The sequence below is a fragment of the Protopterus annectens genome, chromosome 8.part1, assembly GCF_019279795.1.
Source record: "Protopterus annectens isolate FY-2018-M chromosome 8.part1, PAN1.0, whole genome shotgun sequence".
Taxonomy (NCBI): Eukaryota; Metazoa; Chordata; order Ceratodontiformes; family Protopteridae; genus Protopterus; species Protopterus annectens.
The window spans coordinates 150,190,471-150,209,889 of NC_056742.1; the positions used below are offsets into that span (position 1 = coordinate 150,190,471).

General features: G+C 39.3%; 1 protein-coding gene across 1 annotated transcript in view; it reads left to right on the top strand.

The window, feature by feature from the left end:
• The window catches only part of PKD1L2 (polycystin 1 like 2), a 1,522,374-nt gene that overhangs the window by 1,133,316 nt on the left and 369,639 nt on the right, over positions 1 to 19,419 (top strand). The window contains exon 38 of the mRNA XM_044081586.1: positions 9,589 to 9,685. Coding sequence (XP_043937521.1) covers positions 9,589 to 9,685 — 97 coding nt within the window. The remainder of the gene's footprint in view (positions 1 to 9,588; positions 9,686 to 19,419) is intronic.

Here is a 19,419-nt window from a genome sequence, read left to right on the forward strand (position 1 = left end):
TCACGAATGTCATGAACTGGAGTTTCTAATCTTATTCAGTATCTGCTGTGGGTCTGTTTCATATGCATGGCTTTGCTCATGAATCCCACTGTCCATCCTTTTACACAGAAACTGATTCAAACACAAATTAGAATCCGCCCAATGTTTGTAGTGAACTTCTTTCATATTTTGTTTTACTGCTGTTGTATTTTGTTAACCAGTAACAAAACAAATCTGCAAAAAATGTAGCCTATATACCTAGCATAATTGCTAGCCAAAATAACCTGCAGACATTGCAAATATCTGACTATTTAGGTATCAGTAAAACTATACTTCTTGTTCTGTGAAATTTAAATGTTTCTTTTTACCATGTGCATTATCCAGTGCTATTACCACCAACTCACAAACACTGTCATCAGATGCACACACACACATGTCCTATTCAGCCTGTTGTATATTGATCCTGATTATATAAATAATGACAAATAGTATTTATGGAAATCTCACACAACAGATCACAACTAGGTAAGTAATACAATAAGCAGCATATACCAGTTTTTGCACAGATACTCACACATAATGCTGCTAAATGAATGAATGAATGAAGTAATGTTATACACAGAAACAACCATTATATAACATATGTGACATGTGGTAGTAAACATATAATAATTTAATTTGTGTACAGTGGTCAGTCATCATGAGCTTAAATTTTGCTTAACAGAAGCAGTGCAGAGTGGTTTTATAGCAAAACCTGATTATTTCCTGTTTCTGCAACACATATTATATGAACTTGTATTGCATAAACTCGGTCTCAAATGCCCAGAAATGACAGTTCAGGTACATACTTATGCAAGTATTCAAGCTCTTTACTTTTCAAGTGTGAAACTAAAAACATTTTTCCACTGCACCCAGGAGAATAATAATCAAATCTCTGACAGAGAGTGTAATGCCTGTCTCTTTTTCTGTAATGTATTGACCTTGTTTCCCCCAAACTCAATAACTAGTTAGCGAAATAAGATCTTGCTCAACAAATAAGAAAGTAGTGAAACCTGTACAAATGCTAACTCAAGACAGCATGCTCGAGCAAGTGTGAATAGAGCTTGAACAACTGAATGTAAGCCTAATAGTTAAGATAAAAGTGTAATGCTCTAACTATAGTGTACTTTTGTTCACTTAATAGAACACATCTTAAACAAAATGTTGTTGGCCTACAAAAGGGATTTCCAGCAAGCTAGGAAAACTGCGATGGGTATCACCATATGACAGATGGTGGACGTTTTAATATAAGTATGATATGAGCAGAAATATTTGACAAACATGGATTTACTGAAGCATTTTAGGTCATATTCTCATAGGTGCATAGGTGTTTACTAGGCTAATGACCACAAGGGCTTTTTTAAGCCTAACTCTGCATCCCAAATCTCTGACAAGTTCTGATACCCTTGATTAAGTATAAGCAGGGGTTTGGGAGATGAACCATTTACAAGTTACCTGTGTCCATTAGAGACATAGGTGCCAAACCATGGATGAACTTATGGCTTCCCATCTAATTGTCCAAACTGCACTTGAATTAGGTTAGGGAGGAATTCTACTTCACATGGATGGGGAGCCTCTTCGGTAGACATGGTAGTCTCTGTGATACATACCTATCTCTCCAGCAGGACCTATTTATATCACAGGCAAGGTTTAAGTCTTTAGAATGAGTAATTTTGGTGCTGTTTGCTTTGTGGATACGCAGGAGGTCCATCAGAGAGGGGTCTGACAATGCCCTATATGCCAGGCATAGATCTCCCTCAAAAGCCTGTAGGAGACAGAATACAGGGATAGGGCCTTGAGGCAATCTGCACAGGACATTTTACTTACACCCTGTATTCTTTTAATGAGGAACTTCTGTGGACATTCCAATTGTTGGATATGCCTGGTTAGGTGCATACCAAAGGGGGCATTGCACTCAGTGATAGGTCTGATGAATGCCAAATCCAGTGGAACAATGAATTCCTTGGATTTAGATGCCATACCTTTGTTTATAAGTTGTCCAATATAGAATGATTTCCTCACCACTGTAAACACATGATGGTCAAAGGCTAGATTACTATCTATGTGTGTCCCTTACCAGGGATGGATGACTTCCCAAATGATACTCTTATGCATTTCTTGGCATTTAGTTTTAGTCCATGGCTCTGACACCAGTTGTTTTTCTGTGTGAGCCCCTCCTGGAGAACATTTGTGTTAGTATGAGATTCAACGACAGCTCCTAATTTGCAATCATCTACAAATTTAGTCAGCCAGACATCACTGACATTGGCCTTGACTTCTGAGAAGTAAATGTCAAAAAGGAGCTGTCCGAGGACTGATCCCTGAGGGACTCCACTTGTGACTGGCCTATTTGTAGAGGTGGACTCCCCAGTTCTAACTTCCTGGGTCCTGTCTGTGAGCCAGTTGGCTATCCACCAGGTGACATACGGGTTTGTACCTAACCTCCCGAGTTTGTCAATAATGCCTGAGTGGGGTATTGTGTCAAATTCATTGGTCAGGTCAATGTAGGGAGTGTGAACAATTTTGCCCTCATCCATTGCTTTGGTGACCTTCTCAAAGAGGTCCAGCAGGTTGGTTAGGCATGATCTGCCCTTGATGAAACTAAACTGGGTTGGATCCAGTGTATGGTGGTTTACTATACCTCTATTGATCATCTCCATGATAATTCTTTCCATGGCTTTATATATAAGACTAGTGAGACATATGGGTCTATAGTTTTCAGGGTCTGCAAATGGCCCACCTTTGCGCAGAAAGATGACTGTTGCCTTTCTCCATTCATGAGGCATGAAACTTGTTTTGGAGGCTACAGTTAAATAATATTTCCAGTGGCCCTAGTAGGTCATGTTTCATCTATTTAGAAGGCATCCTGGTATACTGTCTGGGCCCATTGATGCAGTGTTCTTGGTCTTACAGAGAGCATTAAGGACCTGTTCCCTAGTGATACTAGGGGGAGCTATATTTGATGATATTTCCTGAGGGAAGGTTGAGGGGGAGAGAGAGGTAAAGTTGGAGATGAATTTATCAGCCAGGAAGTCTGCTATGTCTTCTGGCTCAGTATAGGTGGCTCCATTTACTATAAGTTCTGAACGCAATTGTGTATTGCCTTTGAAGTTGCGGACATAGCTAAAGAATACTTTGTAGATGTCCTTGGCCTAGGTGGCCAAACTCACCTCAAATTTGGCTTTGGTAGACTTTGTTTGTCCTTTGAGTTGTTTATTTAATTTGATGAGAGTGCTTTTATCCTGCTGGGTGCTGCACCTCCTAATTTTTGCCATGATTTTCTTCCTCCTGTTATACAGCCTATTGATTTTGAGATTCCACCAGGGTGACTTGTTTTTTGAGTTAGTTCTGTACTTTGTCTTGGTGGATACAGCTTCTGCATAGGGGCAGCGTTCTCAGAGTTTATGGGGGCTTGAAACTTTGCCAGGTTCTCACTTAATAGCAGGTGGTTAGCCTTAGAATAGTTCCTGAATATTTCAGGTTTAGCTGGGGGGTCCAGGTTTTATTTTTACTTCAAAGGAGACCATTTTGTGATCTGACCTTACCAGGGAAGCCATTACAGTAGGGGGTGTGCAGCACTGTCTCATATTAGTGAGGAGCAGATCCAGTATGGTTGCACCCCTGGTTGGTGTATTGACTATCTGGTCCAGGGAGTTTGTGTTTACAAAATCCAGGAATCTCTGTGAATATACATTTGGTTTCATACAGGATTCCCAGTTAATAGTGGGGTAATTAAAGTCACCCATGAATATGGTATTGGGTTGGATGGTTAGTGTTTCTAATAAGTTTAAATACATGGCATGGGTTTCCTGCGTCATAGAGGATGACCTGTAGCTTGCAAGGAAGTGGTATTGGATTTTGCCAATGGTGATTTCAACATGGAGCAGCTCAAGTGCATTGCCCTGTTTGATCAGCCTTGAAGTATATTTATATTTCATTTAAATAGAGACACCTCCATCTTTAGTCCCTCCCTGTGAGGTAGCTGGCTTAAATGTGTGGAAGGCATTATAACCTTGCACTGTTGGTGTGCTCTCTGTGGCTTTAAACCATGTCTCAGTGATTGCACAGACATCAGCATTCTCTAGGGAAAAGAGAGCTTCTAGGGAGTGGAGTTTTTTGTTTAGATTCCTAGCATTGAGCAGTAATACCTTTAGATTTTCTTGGTTTTGATATACTATGCCGGAAGTACTTTCAGTTTGGCATTGCCTAAAAAAGGCACTATGGGTGAAGGCAATGTTTTAGCTAATATTCGAAAGCTTGGAGGGGAGAGGTGCAGACCATCTCTGGCAAAGTAGCATGGTCTGTTGACCATCTACTTCCATGCTGACAATATTGCACCCTCATAGAATGACACCAGAAACTAAGCCAATTATTAAAGTCAATCATCTTTTGTTCATGTGTACAGTATTTTCTGTGATTAACTTCATGTTTTTGGACTACGTTGGCAATGTCAATGGGGGCATATGCTTTATATTATGAGACAGTCAATTTATTCTTTTATAGCTGAATGTATTTTAACACAAGTAATGATATTGCTGTTAGAATTCATTTGTTAAAGTAAATCACAGGCTACGTTTCTGCTAGCATGCAGAAAGTAATCAGTGTAAACATGAAATTAGAAATTTACCATTGTCACAGTTATTAAGAGTGAAGAAAAGTACATTAACCTGACAATTATACTATCATATGGAGAAACTGAAGCAAAAAATGTGTGAGAGTACTGAAAGAATTGTGACTCAAGGCCATGTATGCTTTTCCAATACCCACCCTCATGCTATAACACCCCCTTCTCATGAAGGGCAAAGCAGACCAGTTGACAGTTGTCACAGAGGTGGGATAGGTGTTGGATAATGCATTTCTTTTATGAATGTTTTATTTATGAGCTGGCAGAAATTTAAGCCCCTATTTCTGGTATTAGTTGATCTATTTAGCTTGCAAAATTCAGCAGATCAGGGATTATGGGGTCCCCAGTGACATGAAACAAAAGGCATAGAGCATCACACGAGAGCCTGTTATTAACAGTGGAAAAAAGAGTGGGAAACTACTAAAAGTGTAAGAAAAATGTGTGTGTGCATTATGGAAACAGCCTATAGAGTATATGGGGATTCTGCACAGATAGTACCTCACCACAACAACACTATGTAGAGAAAGAAAAAACATGACTCCAAATAGTGAAGATGTAATTACCAGATGCAAAGTATGTTCATATTCTCTGTAAATTCTCCCAAATGAACACTGCTGGTTGCAAGCCAAACATATATGCAACTAAATCTTTCCTGAGTAAATGATTCTGTCCAGAATACTGTGTACTGGCTATAAAAAAGAATCAGTATAATATTTGTGCCAGACATTGTCTGACAGGCAAATACAAGCTAAACTGCTGGCTAGTATAACTAAGAATATCACAGTGGAATAATGGAAATCAAACATTATGTTGCTCTATGAAAATGTAACAAGATATTATCCTAGCCTGTTAAGAAAATTATTCATCTCCAGGATAGGAGAAATGATAAATAATCCAAAAGTCCAGAATGGAAAAAAAAGCTTTTATTCTTTTTCAATCTTACATTTGTTGATGCAATATAAGATGTACAAGAGCAGAAACTAGGTATAAGTATTTACTTTTCCAAGATGACTATAATGAGCCAAGTTGTTATAGTAAAATGTGGCTGTTTATTAGATCTCACTAAACACCACTATCTAGTGTAGATGAGAGGACTAGCATAGATGTATAGCAGTGACATACTGTATGAATAGATGTGTAACAGTGACACATTGTATAAATAGATGTGTAACAATGACACATTGTATAAATAGATGTGTAGCAGTGACACACTGTATAAACAGATGTGTAGCAGTGACACTGTATAAATAGATGCATAACAGTGACACACTGTATAAATAGATGCATAACAGTTACACATTGTATAAATAGATGTGTAGCAGTGACACACCATATAAACAGATGTATAGCAGTGGTACACTGTATAAATAAATGTGTAGCAGTGACACACCATATAAACAGATGTATAGCAGTGGTACACTGTATAAATAAAAGTGTTGCAGTAGCACACCATATAAATAGATGTGTAGCAGTGATACACTGCATAAATAGATATCTAGCAGTGACACACTGTGTGAATAGATGTGTAAAACCCTGTGTGAATAGATGCGTAGCAGTGACACAGTGTATAAATTGATGCGGAGCAGTGATACACTGTATAAACTCTTCTGCAAGATGTTTTTATAACTTTTGAGAATTTTGCCATTTATATGCCTGGCTATTGTACATTTTGTCTATCTGTTCAGTTGTTTTAAATGTTGTTTGCAGTTTCTTCATTAAAAATGATATAAAGCACAGAAAATTACAGATGGGTACAAGGAACCAATTTTACTGAGTGGAGATGTGGCATTTATCCTTGTACCTACTGATCACGGGAAAGCATCATACTAGATTTTAAAATGACCATGGAAAAGTAGGTCTCAGCATTGTCATGTTAAATGAAAAATGCTGGGACAGAGTTTGTAAACTAGGAAAAATATTATGGCATGTTTGGCTACAGTGTCATGATGCAAGACATTTCCTTATAAATAGCATATCATTTTGAAGATTTGTAAATTTGTATATCATCCTGGTTTAATCTTTAACAACAAGCATAAGGATTTATGTTTATGCGCTTGCCACTGCACAATTTTGCTGTGACTAAAGCAATGTTTTTGTGCTTATCCATTAATGCAAGCCAGAAGGAAAACATACTGCTTGGAGTGCAGGCAGAAAACCTGCAGCGCCAAGCAGTGCTGTATGCATAGCTTAAAAACAGAATTACTTTCAGTGATATAAACAGGGGCTGCAGTGGTGCAGCGGTTAGCGTTGTCGCCTCACAGCAAGAGGTTCTCCCATTCGATTCTAGGCTGGAGCATCTTCTGTGCGGAGTCTGCATGTCCTCCCCGCTGTTGAGTGACGCAAAAGGCACGCAGGTAGGTGAGTGTGTGAATGGGTGTGCCTTCCTTGAAGGTTGGGTGTTGGGCTGGCAACTCGACATCGTAAAAATCCACTGCCAATCATGAGCAGACCGGAGTTCCGCTGTGGTGACCCCTAACCGGGAAAAGCTGAAAGACATTACTTTTTACTTCCAGTGATATAAACAATGCATTTTCTTATCTTAAAGGAATTGACAGTACAACTGCTAGCAATAGCAAAACATAAATGAGATGTATACCCATTGAACAGATATTTTGCTGCAAATGAAAAAAGTGTTCAGCAATTAACCCTTTATTATATATTCCGTGGGAAGCAAGTGAAACCAGTGCAACAAAGTCTAGTAATATCTGCAGACATTTTTTAAACCAATCTTTATATGGTACATTTTATTATATCTAAAATTCAGTTATTTTGTTACTCTCCTGTATGGATAGAAACACCTCCCAGCTGACCATCAGCTGCTAGACACTCCTTTGATGTTACCTAACTGCCTGTATAGAACTATAAACACCTCCCAGCTGACCATCAGCTGCTAGACACTACTCTGAGGTACCTAACTGCCTGTATAGAACTATAAACACCTCCCAGCTGACCATCAGCTGCTAGACACTCCTCTGATGGTACCTAACTGCCTGTATAGAACTATAAACACCTCCCAGCTGACCATCAGCTGATAGACACTCCTCTGATGGTACCTAACTGTCTGTATAGAACTCTACCTCCAAATAGGGCCACCACTGATGTAAGGGGAGGGAGAATGGGATGGAAGCAGGACTGCTAATATTTCCCCTTAGCTTAGACTATCATTGCCAACATGAGAAAGGGAAGTGGAGATCTGCCATGAGGAATAGAGAGAAACTAAGATGCCTGTATCATTGTATACACTATCTAGTACCTGAGCTTTTGCCCTTAATCCCCTAAAGATGACCTCAATCTGACATGGATGGCTTACTTCATGTGTTGAGCTTGCAATGGTGCCACAAGGGAATTCTCCCATATGATGACATGTACCACCTTTGACCACCCACCTGGTATTGCTGCCAAGATTTGGGAACCTGCTGCAACCTATGGACATTTCCACTTACTCCTCCATAGCGGATTGGAGCAGGCAAATGCCTTGTTACTTCACTTTCTCCCAACCCAGACAGCTCTAGCAGATGCCTGACACTAACTGAACTCTGTCACCTGCATCATAGTTAGGACTTCATCTCTCTGGGCCAATGGAGCTGATTAAAGCTTTAATATAGACCTTTACAGGTACACTTTAGTCGCTGTGTTTTGACATGTATTGCATTGATTTCAATGCAAACTAACACAACAAATTTACTGTATATAAAGTCACAAACCAATTTTTTTTAAATGTATAAAATCATATATTTTAAATATCTTTTTAAACTTGAAAATTGTTAAATTATAGCAACAAGTGATATTTGTTATGTTTTGTGCACTGAGACAAAGTCACTTCTGTGGCTATTGGATGTCCTGAGTCTCATGCAAAAAATGCCCAGGTGTAAAACTATCCCAGTATAGCGCACACCTTGCCATACATTATTTCTGAATTGTTAGAAGAAAATGCCTCCCACTCTACAAACTGTTTTGAGTGAATAGAGATGCTAATTATGTTACTAATTGCTATTTTCCTTATTCAAGGGGAGAATAATAAAGGTGTTTAAAAGTGCTAATATGTTGCTTATGATGTCTGAGATTTCAGAAACTGTTTTTTCCGAATGTCTCTGGGTAATGTAATCTAAAACTGTTCAATTTGAATGCCGTTTCATTTGACATTGTAAGAAAAAGAGCATTTAAAATGAGCTTTAAAAATGCTTCTGTGAAGTGCAAAGCCCCAAGACTCTGATTTAGGAGGTTGTGATCCCTGTATCCTCTGCTAATTATATGTCACTCTGAGAGCACTACACCTCACATAAGGAAGAATTCTCCCCTACACTCCAGTCGCACTGACTTTTTTTCTAAGGCTCACACTAAAGCAGAGTTTGCATTAGTCTGTATCATTTTATTAAGTATCCTGGACTTTCTAATCCCCTCAACATTGTCAATATAGATTTTAGATTACAATACTATGAATGTTTTTTTATTAATTAAAAATGTACCTATCCTCTATACATTTGGAAGATGTCTGACATTGTCAGGCTTAACATGAATCCACAAACAGGGCTTTAACATCAGAAAATGATATGCAGCTTTAAGTGATTCTTTACACAAACTGCTGAAGGAATACATGGCCGCCTGAACATATAATTTATGAAAATTTAAGAAACAACCTTTATAGATAATCCACATTCTTAGGAGAGCTTTAGAATTATGCACCAGTCTGGTTTCCACAGCAACCATACATATGCCATTAGGTGAACTGACAGTCTTCAAAACTACCATAGCTATACATGATATTGCTGTGCAACTGTGTGTGTGCTGTATGTGTACGTGTGTGTACGTGTGTGTACATGTGTGTACGTGTGTGCGTGTGTGTGTGTGTATGATGATGTAAATATCAGCCTGCACTTTATAGTGATACAAATATCAGCTTCAGTAAGGTTATTTATTTATTTATTTATTTATTTATTTATTTCCAGGTCTTAGGGCTTGCTGCTTTCTTTGCTTTGGTTTTAAAGAAAGTAGAGCTGGAAGATGAAGAGCCACTGAGTATTAATGGATCAATTTCTAACCAAGGTAACCAGCTTAGTATTATATACCTGTGTGATGATATGCTCACTACTTAACAAGTCAGTAACAGACACCATTTAGCAACGGTTAACTGAGACTCAGCAGCAGTAGCTGTTTGTATGACATTGCACTTTAATACTTAATGTAGTCTTTTGTAATATGTTGTCTTAGAAACTAGATAATAATGCACAATGACTTGAGCCTTACTTGGATAACAGAGTTCCTGGGAAGTAGCAAATTAACACTGCTTGTGTAAATCCTTACCCGAGTAATGTATTAGACTGAAGGGATCAGTAATAACCCATTTACAACTTTATTTTGAGTAGTAGTAATTGTTCAGAAAGTGGTACTTTTATAGTCCAAGTGTTCCCAGTTTCCTATGGGTATCCACGTGGATGCAGAATGAAACACACATGCCTGCTGCAGGTAATTCAATCCCACAGTATTTATCTTCATTAATTTCAAGGTCACCCATTTCTCTATTAATATAAAGTCACTGTCATTGATCAGATTGGCACATAATTGGAAGTAGTTAAAGCTAAAATGTGTTCCTGTATTAAGCTGCTTTTTAAAAGTGAACGATTGTGAAGAATGCAGTGCTCCAGTCATGATGATGCATGAAATAATGCCACTAAAGGATATCGAAGCTATTTGGGCTAACTTGAAATATGTGATGTGTTTAACTGTTAATAATTTTGGTCTAATTCACAACAGCACTGTATGTCATGAGACTTAGGATCAGCTAGCCTACTTGATCTCTGTAGGTTCCCTTAAGTAAGCTTAAATGTTTCTACCTTATTCTTCTAAGGATCCTTGTTCTTCTTCCATTCTTCAGTTCTGCATGTATAAAAACTCATTAATCAATCTGCATGTGTGATATTCAGTAAAGAATATGCACAATGCTTGTTGCCCTCCTGTGAAGTATCTCCACCCCATCTATAGCCTTATAAAGATGAGAACTCCAGCGATGTACATAGTACTTTTTATCCATCTTGCATGTTGTCTGTAATGACTGATATAATTTTACTTTCAAATGATGAGTAATATAGGTAGGATGCCTCTTCCAATGCACTGGCATCTCATACATTTCCTTGCTACTTTGTCATACTAGCTACTTTTTTCAACAACTGATATAGTTATTTCAGGTTCTCTTTCTGTTCTTGTTTTGTGCTACAGTGTCCTACCCATCTGAGAATTCCTTTCTTTGGTTGTTGTTTAAAGATGCATTTATTTGTTTGTTTTTGTATTTTAATTATTACTGCATAGGTTATACAGTTCCTCTAGTCTTTCTAAGTCCTTATATATTCTTTGCATACTTTTATGTGTAGTGGCTGCTTTACATATCTTTTCTGTTATCAGCAAAGACTCAAAAGGCATAATTCTGTTTCTTTTGCATTATCGCTAATGTAGATGTAGGGAAAGGATCAGCTGTAGTACTGATCCTAGTGGTACACATCTGGTAAACATAACTCCCTTGCAAAGTGGGTGCTGTTATTATTATTATTCTATCTTGTCATCTTGCCTTCCCCTTAAAAATCAAGTAAAAGTCTGACCAATTTGTTCACTAGCTTTTTTTGTGGGGTCACATAAAATGACTCACTGACGTTTAAGTATGCCAGGTCTACAGTTAATGTGCTCTTTGCAGTCCTGATCACCCAGTCACCCACTGTGAAACTATTTGAACCCTGCATAAACTAAAGCACTGCTGGTGATTCCCTGTTGGGTGGGGAAAACTATATATTTTTGTCAGTGACTGATAGAGCTGCTTTCTGTTACTTGCTCTATTTTGTTTGGAGATTCCCTGCAGTGGTTTACACCCACCTTTTCCCTTTGGCAATCCGCATTTTAAAGCTGGTGATTTTAAGCTGCCGACCACTACTGTAAATTGTGCTTAATAAGCTCCACCCTTTCTACACTGCTGTGGATATCCTGAATTTTTTATTTGCTTTCCTTGTGCTTATACTGAAAAAGTGCATTTTGCCTCCCATTGTCTGTCCTACTTGATCTGGCATCATTATCTAGCTAGCTGTTGGATAAATTAGAATATTTTACACTCTAGCAAACAATTGCATTTATATCAAAAGAGGTCAGTGGATTTTCCATCTAGTGCACTGGGAGGTAGCCTGGTCTGTTTAAGTTGGGGAAACATTTGAGATTCCTGAATGTAGTTTTATTGGCTGGAGGGCTTATTAATCAGCTTTTCTTGTTTTTAGTGCCTTCATAAATTTTGTACAATTGAGTGATTCTTGACTCATTTATTCAAAGTGAAGTACTTTTATTGCATAATCACACTTTTATAAGCTGTTTAAAGTACACTGCTGTATGTATATCTTTAAGTTTGTTTGTGGTAGCATTTCACTCCAGACAGTCCTTTATTGTGCTTTTGCACTGGGAGGACTAGGAATATTCATCTGGTAGCAGTAGATGTTTACCTGGTCTATCTGAGCTAGAAAATACACAAAAGGGCTCTCAGTATTTTATTTGCACTTCTCTGCACTCGATTTGCACTGTTCTGATACCTAAATAGCATAGACTAGATTCAAACCTACTGAATCCAGACTGTTATTGATATACTTGAGCACTAAACCAACCATATTAAATTAAGAGGCGCTCCCCTGCACCCCTGTGACAGAAGACAGTGGATCCAGCCTTGTCTAAACTGGGGATTGCTGGAGGAAGGTTCATTGTGTGCTTTCCTATTGGTAGATTAGCTTAAAAAGGGTTTTAAGTTCACTTGAATTTAAGTCTCATGTTTGCTTATTGTAGTAAACCATACAACAGGCATTAGTGCTGCCCTGTACATATGCAAACACCTTGAAACTCAATTTTTCTCTAGACATCTGTCAGTGGAACCCTCCCATGCCTCCCTACTGCACTGCAGGTACACTGAGCAGCTTTGCTACGCTTACCATCCATAGCCTTCAACAGAACAAGCACCTTTGTTAGTCTTAGCACAAAAAATTGGTCAAGCTAGCCCACTCTCTTCCCTAACAGTACCTATGGTAAAAACCTACTATAATGGATGGGCCATTTCCCATCATTTCACTGTCCAGCCTAATTGAAATGGGCATCTTGAGGCAATGTAGTAGTTACCTCATGTATACTGACAACCACTTACTCCTAAAACAAATACCCTAAGTGAGAGATGTAATTACACTATGAAATTGGAATCAAACATGTTGTCAGCATGCATACTTCACCTCTCACAAAAATGAGGTAATGACACATAAACTCACATACACAGAGGTACTTAGTAGAAGCCTACCAAAAGACGAGAGCCCTCCCAAATGTAATCCATTTGCACACACTGCTATGTAAATAGAAACCATTACACATAACACATGCACCAGTGTCTCAGCAAATAAGCCACTAAGGCAAAACACCTCAAATCCTAATATCTTGGTCATAGGTGACTCCATAGTGAGACACACAGATGTCCTGCTCAGCAGGCTGGACAAAGAGAAGGTCACAGTCAACTACATGTGAGGTGCCAAGATCTGACAAATCACACATGCACTTAAACTCAACAACAAATACTGTTATGACTCTGTCATAGTCCATGTTGGGGTGAATGACTTGAGACATACCTCTCTGGACTATATGAAAAGAGACATGACTGAACTCTCATATTAAGGGTCCTAGGCAGGTATGACCCTAGCCCTAAGCAACATTCTACCTTCACTCAGGATGGTGCCACAATATAAACAAAAAATAATCGATTTCAACAATTGGCTTATCTTGTGGTATCACTCCAGGAGTGTCCGATATCTGTCAGCTTGGGAAGACATGGCCAAAAGACCAAGCTGCTTTCCCAGAGATGGTCTGCACATGTCTCGTCTAGGCTTTCAGATACTGGCAAAAGCACTTGCCTCCCCCATAGTGGCTTTTTTTATTCAATATCAAAACAACAAAATTTCCTACATAACAAAATCCATTGAAGACAAACTCAAGGCTGTGCTGCTTAATGCTTGGAGTCTAAACATGAAACTGCACTCCCTCACCATAGAAAGATGCTGGCATCTGTAAAGTTACTGAGACATGTTTCAAAGCCATGGAGAGCACCCCAGCCGTGCAAGGATATAATGCCTTCCACATATTCAGACCTCAAAATGAGCATGAAAGAACCAAAGGTAGAGGTGCATCCATCTTCATTAAAGCCAAGTACAACTCAAGACTGGGCAAACAGAATGACTCTCTCAAACTACTCCATGTCCAATTAACTATAGGCAAAATGCACTACCACATCATTGCTAGCTATTACCTACCATGATCCAAGAAAAGCACACCACCTACCCAGATTTACTGGAGTCACTTGCCATACAGCCCAACACCTTAGTCATGGGAGATTTCAGCTATCCTTCCATCAACTGGGTGATGTATGCTCTCCCAGAGGTTTCTGGACTTTGTCAATACAAATGCTCTGGAACACATAGTCTGCACCCCCACAAAGAGCTTAACTGTCCTAGACATAGGACTCACAAACATGTGATGCCATTCCTGGTAAGGTTGGACCATAAATCAATCTTGTTCGAAGTAACTATTGAACCGCATCTATATCATATTATTGTACAATGTAAATAGCGAATGCTATTTCATCATACAGATAATATCGAAACAACAAAATATCGAACAAACGGAACAGCAAATATTTTCCCAGGGGAAAAAATTTGCTGCTCCATAAAAATAAAATAAATAAACTTAAGCACAAATTTAAGTGGGGGGCTTCACCTCCACACCCCTCCTACTTAAATATACCAACTCCGAGATCGCACCATAGTGGAGGAAATGGCAAAGTCCCGAAGATGGCCCACCAAATATTTTTCCCAGGGAAAAAATGTGATGTTCCATGACTTCGCTACTTTGCCATTTTGACAGTATCGGATCGACTAAGTAGCATTCGTTATTTAGTCGATTCGATAGTGTCATATAGACCTATTGAAACTATTACCACCACAGGTGCAAAATAACTAAAAAACTTTTCCAAAGCAAACTACAGCCTACTAAGCTTCTTCTTCTTCTTTCAGCTTTTCCTGGTTAGGGGTCGCCACAGCAGATCACCTGTCCGCTCATGATTGGCAGTGGAGTTTTACAATGTCGAGTTGCCAGCCCGGCGCCCAAGCTTCCACAGAAGACACACACACACACTCATGCCTAGGGCCAATTTAGAGTGTCCAATCCACATACAGCATGTCTTTGTGATGTGGGAGGCAACCGGAGCACCCAGAGGAAACCCACGCGACCACAGGGAGGACATACAGACTCCGCACAGAAGGCACCCCAGCTGAGAATTGAACCAGAGAACCTCTTGCTGTGAGGCGGCAACACTAACCGCTGCACCATCGTGGCTGCCCTACAGCCTACTAAGCAATAGTATAAAAAGTTTTATACCCCTCACAATCACAGACAACAATGACTGCTATACAGAGGTGTACACAAATGCCCTGTATAAACACTTAAGTAACTGTATAGAGTCAGTTGTACCTGACCAGATTAAAACCAGGTCCTCCCAAAAAAAAACAAGCCACCATGGTGTACCTCAAGTATAAACATTTTATATAACAAAAGGAAGAAACTGATGTCTAAGAACAAGAGGGAAGTGACTCAGCAGAGGAAAAATTCCCTCCACAGTTTGAACAAGCAAATCAGAAATCTTGTCAAGTCCTCTAAAGCTCATTACATATATAGCATCCCTAGCTAAGCATAATCATATGGCATTCTATAACTACATCCAAAATCTAAAAAGGAATGTCCAGCTATGTGACAAACTGGTAGCAGATGGTACCACTCATACTGTACCAGAGAAAATTGCCAACCTGTTAGCTGATAGAATAGGTGCAAATTTCACTTCTGTGTCCCCACCAGCCATATCCCAAAGCATACTTTGAAACCAGTCCTCTGTCTAGTATCTCTAGAGATCAGGTCATATCTCTGCTCTCCAAGGCCAAATACACTGCCTCAGTGGGACCAGATAACATCACAGGTTGCTTATTAAACAATCTGCAACATGACCTATCAGACCCACTTGGCATTCTCATTAACCATAGCCTGAGAACTGGCTTTGTTCCAGCAGAGTGGAGAACAGCAACAGTAATCCCCTTGCACAAAGGGAGGCCATCAACCAACCCTGGAAACTATACACCCATAATTCTAACCAGCCTCATCTGCAAGGCCATGGAAAGAATCATCGTGGACCTTATCATCAAGGACATAAAGGACTTCAAACTTTAGATCTGACCAAGTTTGGCTTTGTTCAGGGTAGATCATGCTTATTGAACCTAGTAGACTTATTTGAGAAAGTTACCAAAGCCCTGTATAAAGGCAAGACAATGCATACTGCCTATCTTGACCTACCAAGGCTTTTGTCATAATACCCTACTCAGGTATCATTGAGAAACTCTCCCAGCTGGGGATTAACCCTTATGTCACTAGCTGGGTAGCCAATTGGCTCACTGACAGAACTCATACTGTCAAAGTTGGTGACTCCACCTCTACCAGTAGACCCATCACCAGTGGCATACCACAAGGATCTGTGCTGGGCTCTTTACTGTTTGTAATCTATTTCTCGGAAGTCTAGGCTAAAGTAGACATCCTTTGGCTTACCAAGTTAAATGATGATTGCAAATTGGGTGCAATAATTGTGTCCCTAATGATGCATATTACAGGAGGGGCTAACACAGACAAATGACTGTTGCCAAAGCCATGCTCTAAAACTAAACATAAAAAGTACATTATTATCCTCTGTCATGCCCCTGCACTGGCCTAGTAATCAAGGAACCTCAATCCCAACCACTAACACCAGGGAGAGATGTATACATTGGGAGGATGAACAGTACACACACAGTAAAGTACAATTTCCCTTAAGAGCACACATAGATCACAGTCAGTCTGGGGCTGGTTTCTCCCTCTCTCTCCAGATCCCCAATACAACTCCCCAGTGGCACAGCTATAGGGTAAAGATCTCAGCTGAGTGGTCAAGCCAAAACCTCCAGCACCCTCTTTGTCCAACCAGTGCTTTGTGTTCCTGCCCAAGTAGCTGAGACTCATACACACACACATGCACACACACACACACACACACACACACACATACACACACACACACACTCACTTTGAGATTTGATTTATATACAAACAGACACTCCTGGGAAAGGCTGGCACAGGTTCACTAGGTATGCTCCCTACTGCCCAGACTAAAAGGTAGAAATCACTGCCACCAACCACCCTTATCAGCTACTAAGGCGCTTCCCAAAGGAAGAGTGACTAATTCTACTGTGTAATGTTACTATTATCCAAATGGTAAGTGTGTCCACGGCCAAGGCTATTTAAGAGTGGCCTGTACAGTGTTACCAAATGCATATGCAAGCACTCTGAGAGCTTAAATATCTCTACACAAACCAGACACAATTAAAAGGTTTAAATATATTTAATAATAAATAATAAAAGCACAAAACAATACTCAATAACTCAACACAGTGACATTAGAGTTCAGAATCACTGGAAATATTTTAAAGCAACATTGCAGGACAGTCTCACATGAATACAGAAAACATCTAAACTAAACTTGCTATATTCCTTTCTGCCTCTAAGAGAGATACTATGATCTAAGTCTTACTTACAGAGCAAGACAGATACAGATGAGTGGATGTCCTTACTAGGTCCAAGAGAAGATACAAAATGCACTGACTTTCTGTCTGACATAGTTCTTAAATTACTATCAAACATTTTTGCTGGTTCATCTCAGATTACATCACTCTTGTCACTTCTGCCCTTAGTTCCCAGGCTAACAGGAACTGACAGAATTTAACATATCTCTGTCAAAAATACTTATCTCTCAGATGTACAGCTGCTAGGAAGTCAAAGGGTACTATAAAAATTTGAAACCTAGTAATTATCTCTGTCTCAAGACAATAGAATGAAACCCCTAGCACTAGACATCCCGTCGCCTAGCTGAGATAAACTAACTTTATAGCACATCGTAAAACTCTTTACTTATTTTCTTTGAGTTTGCAAGTTAACTCTGTATATTCCAGCCTTTACCATCAACACATACATTTGCATAGGCATGTAGTCCATATACATTTCTGCTCTTTTCCAACAGGGTGCACTGTGGTTACATTTTTGAAGCTCAGCACATAACATACAATTTACTTACATTTGTAGACAAGCCTATGGATCCTATTAATATTTACAATGACATAGAATTATTTACAAAATTCTAGCTAGCTGGGCTGGCAGCCTTCACATCCCCTTTGGCAAAGTGGAATTCCCTGCTAATTACAATATTGACAGCATTATCCCCAAGTTCCAACCCGGTGGTGCGAGGTCTGGGAACACAGGTAGATAGAAATCTGAACTTTGACCAGCAATTTTCCACAGTGGTAAGGAAAGCCCTCTATGTTGTGCATCTCATAAGTTAGGGCATCGCATTCAGGTCTACGGATGTTATAACTCCACAGTACTCGAACCTCATCAGACCATTAATAGAGTACAATGTTCCCTTCCGCATGTGCCTCACCAGACACCTGCAAAAGCTGGAGACACCACAGATGTTTCTCACCAAGGAAATACAGGGCCTCCAAACCACGACTTACGTGAATAGACTGAAAGCCCTGTCATGTACTCTGTATCATATATGCTGCTGAGAGGCAATTTGTGCCTCGCATACAGGGCAGTTTTTGACCCTGCCTGATGGATATGCTGAACATCTGCAAGTCAAATGGCAAAACAGTCACTCACTCTAGAGATCGTAACCTAGCCTGTGACATTAATAGAACATGCTGGAGACACAGATAATCCCCCAGAGATTGCTGCTACTCTGGAATAAACTTCCAATTCATGTGAAGCAGAGTTTCTTACTGATCCTATTCACAACCTTGACAAATGGATGGGAGACTGCAAATTCACCCTGGAGGTGGCACCCATGTCTCTCATGGACAGGGGTAGTTGGTGTTTATCAAAGACTAGCTCTGTGAATTATGTCTATCTAACCATGGACAATTGAGGCAACTCGGGATTAACATGGCTAGGCTTGTAAGGGCTCTTTGGCCACTAGCCTAGTAACTTCTTATGAATGCTGATGCCATAGAACAAACCCAAACTGTTTTCCTAATGCAGGGCTCTAAAGCAATATAATAATTTAGTATAACCTTGTCCTGATGAATGAAAAAAGAATAAGAAACCAAATACCTAAACCACTGCTTAAGTAATGACTGTAATTATCACTATAGGAATTGGATATTAATCACTGAATTTAATGAGAAAAATTAAATGTTTGAATTCCTAAGTGGCATTTTTAAGAAAAATATTCTTGAAACATTGAAACACACTTGTATGTCATCCTTAATAAAATGCAGATCCACAGAATTATATTTTCCTGGTCTTATCCCACAGGCCTTAAACATATGAAGAAAACTATCCACAGTGAACAGTAACTAATTAAGAAAAATGGAAATTAAAAGTACATCACAGTCACAACTACTCCAAATCTTAAATCCTACACAAAACGATGAATGTTAAAGGGAGAATGTCAGAATCATTATCAAACACTAATTCCCTAAACAGAATATTAACTGTTGCCAACCAAAACAAATTGCTAGCATTATTCCTTAAATCCAAAGTGAAGAATCCATGCAAAGCAGCATAGTGCAAGCCATGAAAACAAAAACAGTACTCATCTATGTATCTGTCTATCTACTGACAATTACATGATGGCTCCCCCATGATGTGTCAAAAATAACATA